Here is a 17,238-nt window from a genome sequence, read left to right on the forward strand (position 1 = left end):
TTTTTTTTATTTTTTTTAAATAACCCCCCAACCACCGCCGTGGTAAAAAAAAAAAAAAACCTGCCACCGTCACAGCCCTAAATATACTAAATATAATAAGATAACCTTGTTTGAAATTCTATATTGACTGGGTTAAATAGAATTGCATTACTAAAAAGAGACTAAAATACAATTTTCATTGACTAAAACCAGACTAAAATGTCATCAGTTTTCGTCGACTAAAACTAGACTAAAATGTCATCAGTTTTCGTTGACTAAAACTTGACTAGACTAAAAAGAGTATGAACGTGACTAAAACTAATAAAAACTAAAACGACAGCTTGACACAAAGACTAGACTAAAACTAAAATTAAAACAGGCCGCCAAAAACAACACTATTACATACACGACGCTGAGAAAGTGAAAAAGCAGACGTGGTAATTGAAATTGCTATTTAAATATGACAGGGTCAAGACTCGTAAGATATGGGAAACACAGTTGCAAACAGACTTTGCATTTCCATTTTAAATTTGGCCGTCACTGTGCGTTCGCTTAAACGAAAATGCAAACGGTAATGCGCGATTTGCATTTGCGTTTGGATTATGTCACATTTTATGCGTCCACAAATTGAAAACGCAATTGCAAATACAATTTGCAATTCCTTTTGAATAATGTCCGGAATATCATTCCATAGAAGAGTGTGCGCTACGAGAACAGGATAACGGCTGACAGGACAAGAAAGTCCGTCTTTCTGAGGTGAAAAACTTTATTTCAGCGTACACTTATGTCACTCCCTGGTAGTTCCTATTGTGCTGGGTTTTCTTAAGTAGTCATGATTCGCCTCTCATAACATAACATGCTCTAAACACGCACGCAGAGTGGAAAAGGAGGAGCGGAGGAGAGGGGCGCGGGGAGCAAGGATCACAGCGTAAATTTGAACTATATCGATATATGCGATAATATGGTCTAATTCCATTAGCCTGGTAATACCAGACTCTGCTACTTCACTTTGCTTCGTATACAGAGTCTGGCATAGCATAATAGAGAAGTGTTTTCTCTCTCGCGGGGGGGCGCTTGTCTGAAGTTTAAAATCATTGGTTACCCGTAAGCCAATCACATAACGTTTGGTTATGGCGTGTGTTATGCGCATGCTCAGCCGCATCTAACTTCCACTGTAAACGCATGTATGATGCAAAAACTAAACCATCGAGCGAAATACCGGAGTGAACATGGCTGTGAATGACTTTTGCAGATTATGTGAAGTAAATCTACGCATCCACGGTACAATCAGCGTCTACGTCACGGCTCTCAGCCCGCCCTCTGTTCGTTGATTGGCCCGGCTGTTTTCAGGCCGGTGGAAAACTGAAAGATAGGCTGCTATCTCAGACTGACTACAAGAGCGAAATGAAATTAGCGGAAGTAGGAAGTCTGACGTAGTCAGGCTATAATTCCATATCACATTTCAAAAATATATCGATATATCGCCCAGCCCTACCTGCATTATAAGTGTGTCCACGGTAACTGAAATATAGTTCTCTACCTCAGCGCTCAACTGTAGCCTGACATGCACTTTCCGTGAGCGGTAATTGAAAACCCGGAGTGGACCGTAAGCGAAGTGATTACAGAATGCTTAGAGTGGAGAGAGGAACGTGCTTTTGCTCCACTCCAGGCTTTGATCACATCCCCCTCAGAAGGGTGAATACACCTCATCTTTCCTTAATTTAAGACCTATTCAAACTAAAATTAAGACATTTATTACACTATTTGAGAAATGAAAGCCTATTTACGGCCTTAAATTTATGAAAAGTGAATTTAAGACATTAAGGACAGACTGGAACCCTGCAATTGACGGAAATCCGTCATAGACTTGGTGCAATTAACGGAAATCCGTCGTAGCGACGGAGAACTTTAATCCCTGTTATCCTCACTATCCTGTGAGTGTGTGTGTCTGTGTGAGTGAGTGTGTGTGCGCTTGTGTGTCTGTGAGCGCGTGTGTGCGTGTAGTATCTTTATCCTGCCTATCCTCACTATTCTGTGAGTGAGTGAGTGTGTGTGAGTGAGTGAGTGTGTGTGTATGAGTGTTCGAGTGTGAGTGAGTGTGTGCTTGTGTGTCTGTGAGTGTGTGTATGAGTGTGTGTGTGAGCGTGTGTGTGCGTGTAGTATCTTTATCCTTCCTATCCTCACTATCCTGTGAGTGTGTGTGTGTGCGCTTGTGTGTCTGTGAGTGTGTGTATGAGTGTGCGAGTGAGCGTGTGTGTGTGTGTATGAGTGTGCGAGTAAGCGTGTGTGTGCGTGTAGTATCTTTATCCTGCCTATCCTCACTATCCTGTGAGTGAGTTTGTGTGCGCTTGTGTGTGTGTCTGTGTGTGTGTGTATGAGTGTGTGAGTGAGCGTGTGTGTGTGTGTATGAGTGTGTGAGTGCGAGTGAGCGTGTGTGTGCGTGTAGTATCTTTATCCTGCCTATCCTCACTATCCTGTGAGTGAGTGTGTGTGCGTTTGTGTGTCTGTGTGTACGTGTGTATGAGTGTGTGAGTGCGAGTGTGCATGTGTGTGTGTGTAGTATCTTTATCCTGCCACTAGAGAAAGTGCTAAACATATAAATTGTATATTAAATGCTGGACCAAAGAGAGAAAAACGGTGTGTGTGTGTGTGTGAGAGTGAGTGTATGAGTGCGTGTATGAGTGTTCTAGAGTGTGTAGGAGTGAGTGAGTGTGTCTGTGTGAGTGAGTGTATGTGCGCTTGTGTGTCTGTGAGTGCGTGTATGAGTGTGTGAGTGAGCGTGTGTGTGTGTGTGTGTGTATGAGTGTGTGAGTGAGCGTGTGTGTGCGTGTAGTATCTTTATCCTGCTTATCCTCACTGTCCTGTGAGTGTGTGTGTCTGTGTGAGTGAGTGTGTGTGCGGTTGTGTGTCTGTGAGTGCGTGTATGAGTGTGTGAGTGAGCGTGTGTGTGTGTGTGTGTAGTATCTTTATCCTGCTTATCCTCACTATCCTGTGAGTGTGTGTGTGTGAGCTTGTGTGTCTGTGAGTGCGTGTATGAGTGTGTCTGTGAGCGCGTGTGTGCGTGTAGTATCTTTATCCTGCCTATCCTCACTATCCTGTGAGTGAGTGAGTGTGTGCTTGTGTGTCTGTGAGTGTGTGTGTGTGCGTGTAGTATCTTTATCCTTCCTATCCTCACTATCCTGTGAGTGTGTGTGTGTGTGTGCTTGTGTGTCTGTGAGTGTGTGTATGAGTGTGTGAGTGAGCGTGTGTGTGTGTGTGTGTATGAGTGTGCGAGTGCGAGTAAGCGTGTGTGTGCGTGTAGTATCTTTATCCTTCCTATCCTCACTATCCTGTAAGTGTGTGTGCTTGTGTGTCTGTGAGTGTGTGTATGAGTGTGTGAGTGAGTGAGTGCGAGTGAGCGTGCGAGTAAGCGTGTGTGCGTGTAGTATCTTTATCTTGCCTATCCTCACTATCCTGTGAGTGAGTGTGTGTGCGCTTGTGTGTGTGAGTGTGTGAGTGAGCATGAGCGTGTGTGTGTGTGTTATGAGTATGTGAGTGCGAGTGAGCGTGTGTGTGCGTGTAGTATCTTTATCCTGCCTATTCTCACTATCCTGTGAGTGAGTGTGTGTGCGCTTGTGTGTCTGTGTGTACGTGTGTATGAGTGTGTGAGTGCGAGTGTGCATGTGTGTGTGTGTGTGTGTGTGTGTGTGTGTGTGTGTGTGTGTGTGTAGTATCTTTATCCTGCCACTAGAGAAAGTGCTAAACATATAAATTGTATATTAAATGCTGGACCAAAGAGAGATACACTGTACTTTGATGGGCTCCTGGCGTGGAGGGCATCTGTTCCTCCGCGACCCTTGACCTCACCGGGGGCCCCTGGTCTCTCTGAGGGCCTCCACTCATCCTCCTCTCATCTAACACCAGATCTTCTCCAGATATAAACCTCACTGAGAGTTCAGACAAAACCATTTCAGTTCAAACTTCAGTTTTCCTCAGAAAAACTGTGACATCTCCAATTTAAAGATGATCGAGGATTTATTAATTGATACATAAAAAAGACTTTCATAACATTGAATTCAAAATCCTGGTCCTGTTTCACTGAATTGTGGCTTTTACTTTTTTTAGTCAGAAGGGAAAGTGCAGCAAATGATTAATAATCTGATACATAAAACTGGATTTGTCCAGAAGAGGTAAAATTCAGTTTAGGTACGTTGTTTGAAAATAGTTATTCGGCTAAAATAAAATACCTCAAGAAATGTTGCGCCCGTTCTAACTTATAACTGTAATATAAATCATCTCATTAGGCTAAATAATGGTAAGACCAGTTGTTTTGAAATGTACATGAAGTTATTTGAACGCTAACCGTGTGAATGAGTCTGACCTGACTCCGGATTTATTCCCTCAGAACCGCGGAATGTTTCTAAGCTTCTTCTTCTTTGGTTCCGTCCGTGCCGTTGGGAGTTTTAGCGCTGCCCTCTAGTGATGTGGAAGCATATCGCTCATGTTTACACTTGAACGATTACCTCAGGAATTTGAAAGCTGATTATACATAACCCATTATCTATTTATTAAACTTGCATGCAAGCAACTTAATCTAAAAATCCAAAAGGAATCTTCCAAGGTTTCCGCAAAACGGTTAATAAACAGAACTGCATGCGTCTCGCGGAAGAACATTGTAGCTGGAACTACTTCTCTGTTTATGTCTATGACGAGTCACGCAGGTACTGTGCTCCTGTAACAGCTGTAATGTAATGCTGTCAAATACATTTCTGATGGGATGCAGTTTTTAATTTGGTGTTTTTGCTGCAAACCTGATTCTGTATTACTGCATAATTCTGCACTGCTGACAAGTTTTACTTGACCGCGATAGAGCACCGCAGTGTGTTAGAAACAGCACTTTTTAAACTGACTAAACCAATCTATTATAAAAAGGTAATTTTACACTAAACTTTGAACACTTACTTAAAATTATACCTTCACACTCCTTGCATATTTTCAAGTAATTGTACTAAAATGGAGCTGTCCGTGGTCCTGTAGTTTTAAGGCTAATGATGCACACTTAACAGCTATAATGTAATGTATAATGTATTAAATGTGGTGTTAATGCTGCAAACCTGATTCTGTACATGATATTAATTATGGAATTATGATAGTGATTATAAATTATCATGACAGTATGTAGTACAGTATGTACACGGACAGCCTGTCTGGGCGCTGTCAGTTTTCTGATGGGATTCTTTTTTGAATTTTGTGTTTTTGCTGCAAACCTGATTCTGTACATGACCAGCCCATCTGTGCACTTTAAGACAGTTTGCATATGTGATGCTATTTTGAATTGTGTGTTTCCTGATTTCTGATGTTGTTGTTTTTTTTGGTCTGTGTGCAGGTGGATCTCTTCTCTCCGGCAGGCTCACATGAAGGAGACCACTGTGAGGCACTATGCCCAGAATGTTGCCCAGTTTATGAACTACATTTCGGAAACGCCTCCAACCTCCTGCCGCCTCAGCAAGACGGTCCTTATCGGGCTGCGCCGGGAGATGCGCCGTGTGCTAAAAACGCTGGGCAGGGGCGTGGCTATGCACCAGTTGGCGGTCAAGGCCATGAAGGAGGAGTGGGTCTTAAGCAAGGCGACCCGAGTAGGGGGAGGCTGCAGACCTGGAGCCGGTAGATCTATGCCCCAGGCAGTTTTACGCCCCAGGCAGTTTTACGCCTCTGTTGTTCCTGATGCGTCCAGTAGGGGGAGCCTGTACAGCGACACGAATTGAGGTATATTAAATAATCTGCTAAAGTTATTGTTGTTTAGCAACATAGACTGTAAAAAAAATGCAGTGATGCAACATTTATTATTTATAAACGATTAGCTTGATAGAGCTAGGTAGATATCAATTAATTTCTATATATCAATGGATGGCCTATAATTTATTTCGAGAGACAAAAAGTTCTGGACGGTCAGGTTGATGTTCTGTCTGGCTTAAAGATGAACTGAACTGGAAAAAAAAAACATTGATAACGTGTTGTTTATGACAATTAAAAGTAAATTACACTAAAAAAAATTATTAAAAATATCAATATAGCTTTTTTTAAAAGCAACACAAAAATTGCGTTTGTTAGTATAAGAACGCTGGCTATTCTGATGACGTCACTGGAATGGTAGGATCTGCGAAGGTATATGGCAGCTGCAACTGCAGGTCCTTTACACACGAAAATGAGTCATTTTGGTTACGCGTTTGAGCCTGTGAGGGACAGGCCAGTAGTACTGACTACCACCACAAGGAGGACGATCAGTTTCAGGCTCCACCTACAGTACAGGATCGTTTGGGGGGAGCGGCGCTCTGTATCGATTCGCCTCACTGATCAAGTGCAAAAGAAACTAGAAAAAATAAGTTTGTTGAGACAAACTTTAAGTTGGCTTGAGAAAGCCGGACCAGAGAGTTTGAAAGAAAGAAAGAAAGAAAGAAAGAAAGAAAGAAAGAAAGAAAGAAAGAAAGAAAGAAAGAAAGATGGGTTAGTTAGAAAGAAAGAAAGATGGGTTAGTTAGATAGAAAGAAAGAAAGAAAGATGGATTAGTTAAAAAGAAAGAAAGATAGATTAGTTCATTAATTAGAAAGAAAGGTTGGAAAGAAAAAAGGTTGGAAAGAAAAAAGGTTAGAAAGAAAGAAAGGTTAGAAAGAAAGAAAGATTAATTAGAAAGAAAGAAAGATAGATTAGTTAGTTAGAAAGAAAGAAAGTGTAATTTACTTTTAATTGTCATAAACAACACGTTATCAATGTTTTTTTTTTTCAGTTCAGTTCATCTTTAAACTTAGCTAAGTAACCACGTGTAAGTTTAGCTGCCCCTAGTCTTCTCTACTCACTTTCAAAATGAATTTTCTTTTGACTTTTCTTTTGTTGTCTGTCTTTATCTTGCGTGAGATGGCCTCTTCTGGAAAGACTCTTGTTTACTGCTTTCTGGTTTGAGTTTCTTATAAATGAGATGATCTAACTATCTAATTTATATCTAAATATAAATTTTTCTTAAAATAGCTTACTGATTTAGAATTTCACTAATGAAGGAAATAATGAATTGATAAATTAGGAAGCAGTTCATATTCATAATCAATTGCATGAATTTACCAAAAGCATTGGCAATTTGTTCAAAAGTAGTTATGAGAATTTCAGTAGTGATCTGAGAAATGTACCAAAGCAACTGTGATAAAAAATTAAGGATTCAGGAATTTTACACAAAATTTAACAGTAGGTCCTGCTGCTTGTGAATTTGACAAGATTAAATTCACCATGGATGTCCTTTTTAAAAAAAAATTAAGAACTTTGACAGGAGGATAGAAAAACAGTTAAAGAAGAGTGGCAAGCCATAGGGGAGTCATCTAGCCTGGTTAAAACCAGACCATTCTCAGTAGTAACTGAGTTATGGTCTGGCAAAGCTCCATAGACAAATCATTTCCAAAGGGGCGTCACCAACGGACGTCGCTCAAATGCCTCTGGGCGCAGTTGGATAGACCTAAAACCAATCAGAGCGATCATCATCGTGTAAAGCCATATGCTGCGTCCCAATTTGCCAAGTCACACTACGCCATAAAAGTTTGTACTCTTTTTGTGAAGAAAAGGTATTTACTTTTGAATGTGTAGCAAAAAAGTAGGCAAGCTTTGGGACATACTACTTCGTCATCTTCATCTTTATCGGACGGATCTGTCGCGTGCGTCCTGTCACTTAAACTGTCCTGTCAATCATCGTGTCACAGTTAAAATCCTCTATTAAATCTAATTTAAGTTCCTACCGTTTCGGAGAGAAATGTAGTAGCACGTTCATCTGCCAGTCGGTCTTTCATGGAGACTGTCCTCATGTGTTTGCAATTTGAATATAATAATGCATTTAAAAGTTGAACGGACGTCGCTCAAATGCCTTTTGGGCGCAATTGGATAGACCTAAAACCAATCAGAGCGATCGTCATTGTGTAAAGCCCGCCTCAAAGTTTCTGATTGGTGCCGCGATTTCGACGGATTAGAAATGGGCTTGAATGAGCTCTTTGCCAGACTACTTGCAGAGCAAATCTGAATTTGCCGGAAGTTGTCTGGGTTTTCCCAGGCTAGGAGTCATCTACAGGAGTCATCATAATGCATAAATGGTGTTGATAAATAATGTTTTTGTGAACAACAATATTGTCTCTTTCTTCTAAATGGCCCTTGGAATTTTAGAAAAGGGATAAATTGCGTTTGTCTTCATAAAATGCTATGTAGGACACTGTTTTGTAGCTGTATGATGACCAATAGTGAATAGTACAGCAGATATTTAATCGAGGATCCATATGATTACACGGTGCTGTATGTCTAATGGGCTAAATATGGTTAATATCTAAATGTAACTTTATATAAATTCACAACAACATATTTCACTCAGTCTCCTGTATATAAAAACATACAGTGAATATTCTATATTCAATATTCAATTAACTATTCTACAGTAGGTCATATATCATTACTTGTCATCTGATCCAACTGTGTGCATTATTAATTTTTTAATTCACAAAAATAGTCTTCTGTAGGCTGAATAAAACAAACAGTCATCTGTAGGCTGAGTGAAGCGAGTGAAGCCCAACTGAATATCTACAGATATTTTAATCCATAGTGCAGATCTACACTGTAACGTTTATATTTAAACTCTAGGACATTTCACTTTCAGAACCTTTTGTTCAGTTTCAGCAGAAGCTGATTTTCAAAGTTCACAGAGTCTATCCGGCTTCATTTGGATGTGAAAAGTAGACCAGCATTGCTAAAAAGCCGTTCACATGCAGCAGAGGCAGGCAGAGCTGTGTTTAACTTCAGAGACAGCTTCTTGATGGCTGGGAAGGAGTGAAGCAGCTCTATGTTGTCCGAGGCACATGCAAGGTAACCATCAAGCTCAAATGGACTTTGCAACATTTTGGAGAGTGGTCTGGAGAAGAAATCGTCGTCATCAGATGACTCTCTTTGAAGTTCACCCTCATTCTCTGAAGTTTTGAGATGTTGTTTCAAGTATGTCAAGGCTGTAATTTGAAAACAATTACTTCAATTTATGGGAGCATTTTTGTAAACCCACACTTAAATTATTTAAATCACAACAAATGATACTTTAATAACAACCTTTTAGGCCTGCCATGACAGAGATGTTATAAAAGTATACATGCTTATACAGGCGTGCAGTTATAGACACAAATGAGATCATATAAATTTGAAATTACCAGCTTCTATAACATCTGCTCTGTCAGTCCAGGAGGTCTTGAACTTGGGTAAGAGGACTGCAGCAGCAGCCAATTCTGGATCCTCCATCATCTGTCCAAAACGCTTATGCAGGCCATTTTGCAGGGCGCTGATGAGTGGTGTGCAGGTCTTGCTTGATGTCTCTAGCCTGTTGAGTTTGGATAGAAGCTGGTGGATTACTGGCAGCAGCCATCCCATGTAAACACTGGACTCTGACTGGAGGATGTTTGAAGCTTTTATCAGTGGCTTCATGGTGATGCTATACTCCCGGAGGAATGCAACTTCTGCAGGACTCAACCTGGAAGATAAAACATGTTTATGACAAACAACTAAGCCATATCATGACTATAGGGAAAGACTGCATACATGGTAACTAATATTACTCACATTTTCACCTTGAGTTCGTCACTTACACCCCTAATGGAATCTTCACCTTTCTCATCAATGATGCGTATAATTCTTTCAGTGGCAAGACAGGTGGAATTCCACCGTGTTGCATTGGGGCGAATGATCTGTAGCCCACACTTGTCCTCTACCACTTCACTAGCCAAATGAGATCGCCCAGTTTTGTTCCAAATGGCCTGGCATTTTGCAAATGTTGCTCGGAAAAGCCTCTTGTAGGTGTCATTCATAGCCTCTGCAAGGGAAGCATCAGTTGTTGCCACAAGATTTAGCAATTGACATGCACATCGTTGATGAGGGGGTAGTTGATATTCCATACCAGAGTCTTCATCAAGGATTGTACTTGCATCATGATACTCAATATGGTCACTTACGTCAAGAGCATCCATGTCTTCTTCATCGTCATCTACCTCTGCATCTTTCTGCATTCCAAACACATGGAAAGCTTTGAGGAAGTTGGATCCACTATCGGTTGTGGTCCTTACAACTTTGTCTCTAATCTTGAATTGACAATGGACATCATCAAGAGCACCAGCAATCACGTCAAATGTGTGAGACCCCCTTAATCTTTTGCATGCTAGTGCTGCAGATCTTCTTTCTAAGGTCTCCTCATCAATCCAGTGGCAAGTTACACCAAGGTAACTTTTCTGATGAGCTGACCAACAATCTGTGGTGGTTGCAACAAATTTGGCTTTACCCAATTCTGCAATCAAAGTCTTCTTCATGTCATCAGCAGCATCACAGATTCTGGTACGGACGGTGGATCTGGAGATGACTTTGGCTTGAGGTTGCAGTGTGGTAATTAATTCTTTGAAAGCTGGATGTTCTACCACTGTAAATGGCTGTACACTTTCACATATAAAATTGATGATTAGCTTGTCAACAGTTGTTTGAGGGACACGTTTGCTTGCAGCTGCCAACATCACATCTGGTAACTTGGCTTGCTTACTTGATGAGAGCTTGTTTGGTGTGGCTGTGGTCTTACGTTGACTACGTGCTGCTGCTGTCACAACGTCATCATACTGATCAATCTTTGATGGATGTTTTCTCTGAAAAGATAACAGAGGAAGTATACAAAGGAAATGATATATTATTTCATATTATTTCTTCATATAATTTTTATGGGAATCAAGTTATAAAAATGGTCTAATATTATTATTATTATTATTAATGAATTATGATGCAACATAAATAAGCTTGTTGGGTTATTTTATTTATACACAGATTTTGTTTTTTACTTTAAAAAAATCTGACTGGACAAGAAAGCTTTCCAAAAGTACCCTACTAATATTTCAAAAGTTATCAGCATTTAGCACTGACACATGCGCAATCTAGACAGGCTGTCAATCAGTGTAGTTACACTGTTACGCCAGTGGGTCGCGGCAAGAGACTGTTTTTATGAAAGAGTCATTATTAGACCGTTTATTATAAGCTTAAAACACGGATTCAATATGAATAAAACAATTTGTTGACAATTACATAAAATGTAACTTTGAGCGCCACTTTACAATGCTAAATCTTTTTTTTACGGTCTATGTGCTCGTCACCTAGGTAATGCTGAAGCAGTGGGTCGCGGCAAGAGACTGTTTTTATGAAAGAATCATTATTAGACCCTTCATTATAAGCTTAAAACACGGATTCAATATGAATAAAACAATGTGTTGACAATGACATACAATTTAACTTTGAGCGCCACTTTACAATGCCAAATCTTTTTTTCTGGTCTATGTGCTCGTCACCTAGGTAACGCTGAAGCTCATGTTTCAAGTGATGTTTTTAGTCAAATTTATTATCGTGAGGTCTACCCAACATTAAAAACGAAAACAACTATCACATAAATATAGTTATAAGTCTTCTTACCATAATGTGTTTTTTTGAGATTAGAGGCTGAAGTCTTGTAAGCCGAAATCACTGCAGATGGCAAACAAAGATTGCATTGCATTTGCACGCTGTCTCCTTTCCTTCCTCTGTATGTGAACAACTCCTCCAGGTGCAGCCATGGGCACTTGTCATCCGGTATTTCTTCAGAATTTTCAATGAATTCAGCATCTCGAATCTCCATGTCCATAACGGCAAAGATATAAGTTCTTTGATAACACTAAAATACACCTTCACAGTGAAGGACGTGCGAGGACGAATAGCTCTCCAGAAACCGGGCTTTTTTCCCGGTCCAAAACAAGGGTTTTTATTGTCCCGTCCACGATCAGTTATTTCTATTGGATACCCAAATGCTGGTCAAAGATTTGAATATTAATTTAATTCAAATTGTACAAGTACTTAGTAACGAATGTGATTTTTAAAGTAGCGAAGTACATTACTTAACTTAATTTGTACTTAAGTACAAGGAAAATTACAGACTTAAAAATATACTCATAAAAGTACAAGTACACGAAAAAACTACTTAATTACAGTAACGTGAGTAGTAGGCCTTTTTCACGTAAGTTAGAACGCACATCCGGTTCAGCGTTTGTTGTGTAAAGCGACTTCCGGTGAAAAAGAGTCAGACGCGCTAACGTTACTCTTCACACAACTTCCCTGAAGAATCTACCGGCAATTACATCAGCGGATGTTTTTTGACTTGTCGAGCTTCTCCGCACTCAAAACAAAACAAATCTTTATTGTAATAGTCATTTTAGATAATTTTAAGACTTTGTTTATCTTAATTTTATTACTGCAGTTGTGGCAGCTTATTTGGAGAAATAAAGTATGTGATATCTTCCTTAAACAGTAGCCTAATTTAATTTGTGTCAACATTAACTAAAATGATATTATGACTTGAAAGTGAAAGGACATAAATGTAAAGGCTTCAATAATAGATTTAATAAAATATGACGGGAAAGTAGCTTCGTAATTTGTTTTCAGAAATGCATAAACATACCTGGAAGAGGAGACTGCATATAGTCATGATCTGCTCCAGCGCTGTTACCTCACTAACTATTTAGTCGTCTTGGGTGTCGTCAGAGTAGGCTACGGTGCCACATTGCTGCCACATATTATTTCCGCTATTGATATAGGCTATATCAATTTTATGTAGCCTACAAAATATGCCTTTATCCACATAAAATTGATATAGCCTAAGCCTTTCATGTCTATCATACATCTACGTTCAAAAAGCTGATATAGCAGCCCCCAATGGACATGTTAAAAGATCAAATTCTGTACACACCTTATTACTAAACCATACTATCCAACAGAAAAGCAGATGAGTCCAGAATATGAACGCAACGCACACGTTAAGCGTTTTCCTCCCATAGAAACCCTTTATTATAAAGAAAAATCTTAACGTGGCTTTATGGGAGGATGGAATTGCAGTGCACAACAAATCCTTTAAATGGTATTCAATGCAAAACAAAAAATGAAAATATATAAGTAGCCTATAAAATAAACAAATAATTGTGGCATTAATTAGCCCACAAACAATATTTATTTTAAAGCCTAAACGAATTTATTTAAAGAAAAACACCAGCTTTCTAGTGTTGTGTTTCAGCCGCCCACTGGCACAGCGCTTACTCGCCGTAGAAAATGTATGATTTAATTTGTTAGACACGAAGAGGACTTATCCGTCTGGCATGGCCGCTCGCCCTAACGTTAACCTATAAATGTTCGCTATTATTAAGCACATATACAGGTGTTTGTGCGGAGTGTGGAGCGCGCACTGCATGACATGGACGCGCCGGTGCCATCACTCGCATTTTCCTATCAACAGTGGAAACAACTTAAAATACTCCATCATTTCTGGTCATACAGAAAATAATAATACATCAGTCACAACTACTTTTATTTGTGTAAACTCACAACAACAAGAAAACGTTGTGCATTTGTAAAATAAAAGAAACAGGACGCGCTTTCATGATCTCTGTGATTTGGAGCGTATCTCAAAAATGAACTGAAAAAACAGCGTATCACTAGCCTCACAGACATGAGAAATATATCTATAAAACTTGAAATGTTCACCAACGAAAAAAATCCAATGGAAAGCCAATACGTACAGTAGCCTACTATCTGATGATGTAATCCTGTCCGATGAAAGGTGCATCTACTTTACAGCGGAGATGTTTGCAGTCGACACTGATTTAGAAAACACTCGTTTATTAATAAACAATTAAAATGCTTTGTTATTTTTTCAGACAAATTTATTATCATTAGCCTACTTTTGCCGGTGCTTTGCGGCAAGTTTTATGTATGCGCTTGAGCGCGGAATATATAGGCTATAAGGATTGAATATAAATGTGCGATTAGTAATTGCTTAAATGAATGACTACTAGTCTAGAAAAAATCTTTAGTCTATGGCAACTCTTATCAGTAGCCTACATTTAATAGTTGACATTAATTAGTAATTAGTATCCAGCTCTTTACATACATTAGTTGAGTTGGCATAGTTAATGAACTAATAAAATAAAGCATTTCAATATAGCATTGCTTATTCCACCACATTTCCAAAGGATTGTTTATAAGGTGCTAAAAACTGCTGGGTTGTGTTAACCCAATTTTGGGTCAAATATGGTCTCACCCAACGTTGGGTTAAAAAATGCAATTTAAAAATGGACAAATTGCATTTTGGACAAAATCAAAAATGGACAAAAATGCAATTTAAAAATGGACAAATTGCATTGGTTACATTAAAAATGTAAACCAACGGCTGGGTTTGTCCATTTTTAAATTTAATTTTTAACCCAACGTTGGGTGAGACCATATTTGACCCAAAATTGGGTTAACACAACCCAGCAGTTTTTAGAGAATCCGTTATACATTTGAAGATTGTAGGCTGTATAGGCTATCTTGAAGATTTTTGTGTCGTCTCTTATAAAGACGAAAATTGACATTTCGTTAATAAAAAATAAGAACACAATGTAAAAAATAAACATTGTTCTGTTAGATGTGTTAGGCTACTTGTTTAATTTAACTTGTTTAATACTTATTAATTAATTAGTAAATATTAATTTAATTATATCTCTAGGTATTGAAGATAGCCTATTAACAAAAAATAAATCTTATAGTATATTATATAAAAAAAAATGTGTACTGCCAGTAGCGGCAGTGTAATTAGCGTCGGCTACAAACAAATGTGATACTTATAGGGATCTTAAACGTCGGGACTTCTACGTGTCAAATAGCATGCATCCACTTCTTTGTCAGACAGTCATTGCTTGAAAAAGCATTAACTCAAATATGGTTGTCACTGCTTATTGTTTGTGCAATGAGGGATGCTACAGTGACACCTCGATGTAGCTTCAGCCATTGTTGTTTCGACCGGAAGTCGCTTTACACAACAAACGCTGAACCGGATGTGCGTTCTAACATCCGTGAAAAAGGCCTGTTGTAATTCGTTACTTCCACCTCTGCTATAGTATTAGGATAGGATTAGGATTTGGTTGAGGTTTATTTGCATTTAATTATGCATAATTTACTGTCATTACTATGGTACTAACTGTTAAATACAGTGTTGCAAAATGTGGTTTGGTTCTAGTAGTCCTTATACTACGGCAAGTGTCAAAATGATTAATGACTTTGACCTTTGACCTTTTGACAGGTTGAACTTCCGGTGACCTTTATGATTGATGGGTTGAACCTCCTTTATGAGGTCATGGGATTAACCTTTGGCCTATCGATCATGTGGTTTGACAGTTGCTTTTGTCCCGGTGACCTAGCTAGTCCTAAATCATAGTTTTGACGGTTGTTTGAACTTTGTCCCAGTTATGTGTGTGCGTGTGTGGTTATATGGCTTGTGCCTGTGCCTGCCGTTATTTCATATATGTGACATTCAGTTATTTCACATTTTATATATAAAACATTCTATAATTTATATAACCTAAAACAATTAAAGGTTGAAAAAACATTTAGTTATTTCACATTCATATGTAAAACATCCTTTATATAATATAAATTATCATGCTAAAGTTCTTTTTAAAAGTGTATAAAATAAATTATATAATCTAAAGCAATTTAACTAAGGTTGAAAAATATTCTGTTCTTTTAAAAGCTTACTAAAACCAATAGTTTTAGTTTTAGATAAAAGTATATAAAATTGTCTTACCTTATTTTAGAGAGAGTTGAAGAAGTAGCTCCTAACACATCATTGTCCATACGAATGGGTCACAAAAATAATTAAGCTAAAGTTGAAAAAATATTCTGTTTTTTAAAAGTATATAATGAAATACTTATAAAATCTACCGAACCAAGTATTTCAGTTTACTGAATTCATATAGTCATTCCTGAATGACCTCGCACTGTCTCAAAACATGGGGAGCGTGCCTCTAATGTATGTGTGTCAAAAAGTAAAGGAGCCGTGTGTGTGTGTGTGTGTGTGTGTGTGTGTGTGTGTGTGTGTGTGTGTGCGCGCCCCCTATTCCTGCGAGCTCTGACATCTGAAACAGGATCCCCCATCCACATTCCTGAGCACGGTGAAAGTGATAATAATGTTTTATATTTCACACCATAATATAAAATAAAATATCTTGCTAAAGTTGAAAAACATTCAGTTCTTTTTAAAATATAAAAATCTACTGAAACCAATTAATTCAGCTTTAGATAATCAAAAGATAAATAAAAATCATCTTACCTTATTTTAGAGAGTTGAATAAGCTCTTAACACATCATACCATTGATGTCCACAAAAAATGCAATGTATGAAACGGGTTCACGGAAATAAAAAATCATCTTACGTGTTTAGAAATCAGGGCCCTCTGGCCTCTCTTTACACCAGCGGGGCTCTAACTCACAGATCAGAATGCTTCTCAAAGTAAAAGCCAGAGCACATCGTATTCCAGAGAGCATCAAGGCACTGTGATTAAACAATGTCACAAAATTACAATCAGTTAAATGTTTAGAGAGTTAAACAAGTTTATGAATGGGTTCACAATACTGTTTTACACAACTTGTTTACTGAATTTGTATAGTCATTCCTGAATGACCTCACACTGCCTCAAAACATAGGGAGCACGCATCTATGTATGTGTGTCAAAGCAGTAAAGGAGCCGCGCGCGTGTCTGTGTGTCTATGCGCGCGTCCTCTGCTTTCTGACATCCCCCTCCTTCTGCTCCTCCACATTCCATAGGTAACAGTGAAACTGTGAAGTGTATCTCACACCAACTAAAGTTGAAAAAACATTCTGTTCTTTATAAGTATATAAATGAAATGGTTATAAAAATATCTACTGAAACCAATTGTTTTAGATAAACAAAAAGAATAAAATCCATCTTCCAATAACACATTCTATTCTTTAAAAGTATATAAATAATATAAAATCACAGAGTGGTTCTCTCTCTCTCTCATTTAAAAGCATAACCTTAAAAGTTTAAATCAAATATTTAAAGTTTCAATACATTCATATCTTCTATTTATCTTTTAGGAGACTTATGATATAAATGATTTTGTTTAACGGTGACCTAAAGTATAATTGTTATTAAACAATGTCTGTTCAAAAACTTTAGATTGTTGAAAAACTGTACTTAGTCGTCTTATATCTCATTTATATGAAAAGATTCAATCAGCATTTTTTGTCCATGCGGGGGTTTCAATTTTTATGGCTTTCCATAGCTATAATGATGTACACCTAAACACAGAAAACTACATTTTCAAAAAATAAAATAAGTAAATCATTTAATATCATTTTGTGCACACACACGGTTCTAAAAAATAAACTAA

General features: G+C 38.2%; 2 protein-coding genes across 2 annotated transcripts in view; both read right to left on the minus strand.

Annotated features, from left to right (window-relative positions):
- LOC309497114 (uncharacterized protein) overlaps positions 1 to 4,388 on the minus strand; it is a 108,009-nt gene extending 103,621 nt beyond the window's left edge. Inside the window, exons 1-2 of the mRNA XM_082167320.1 lie at positions 4,340 to 4,388; positions 3,771 to 3,905 (exon numbers count right to left, since the gene is read on the minus strand). Coding sequence (XP_082023446.1) covers positions 3,771 to 3,861 — 91 coding nt within the window. The 5' untranslated portion in view covers positions 3,862 to 3,905; positions 4,340 to 4,388. The remainder of the gene's footprint in view (positions 1 to 3,770; positions 3,906 to 4,339) is intronic.
- A 4,226-nt stretch (positions 4,389 to 8,614) lies between these two features.
- Positions 8,615 to 11,967, minus strand: LOC309498011 (E3 SUMO-protein ligase ZBED1-like). Its single transcript, XM_082168483.1, has 3 exons — positions 9,580 to 11,967; positions 9,174 to 9,490; positions 8,615 to 8,978 (listed from the first exon to the last, which is right to left on the minus strand). The coding sequence occupies exons 1-3, from the start codon at positions 10,515 to 10,517 to the stop codon at positions 8,695 to 8,697; spliced, it is 1,539 nt and encodes a 512-aa protein (XP_082024609.1). The 5' UTR covers positions 10,518 to 11,967; the 3' UTR covers positions 8,615 to 8,694.
- Positions 11,968 to 17,238: the final 5,271 nt, after the last annotated feature.

This window comes from Leuciscus leuciscus, assembly GCF_965113295.1.
Source record: "Leuciscus leuciscus genome assembly, chromosome: 4".
NCBI classification, from domain to species: domain Eukaryota; kingdom Metazoa; phylum Chordata; class Actinopteri; order Cypriniformes; family Leuciscidae; genus Leuciscus; species Leuciscus leuciscus.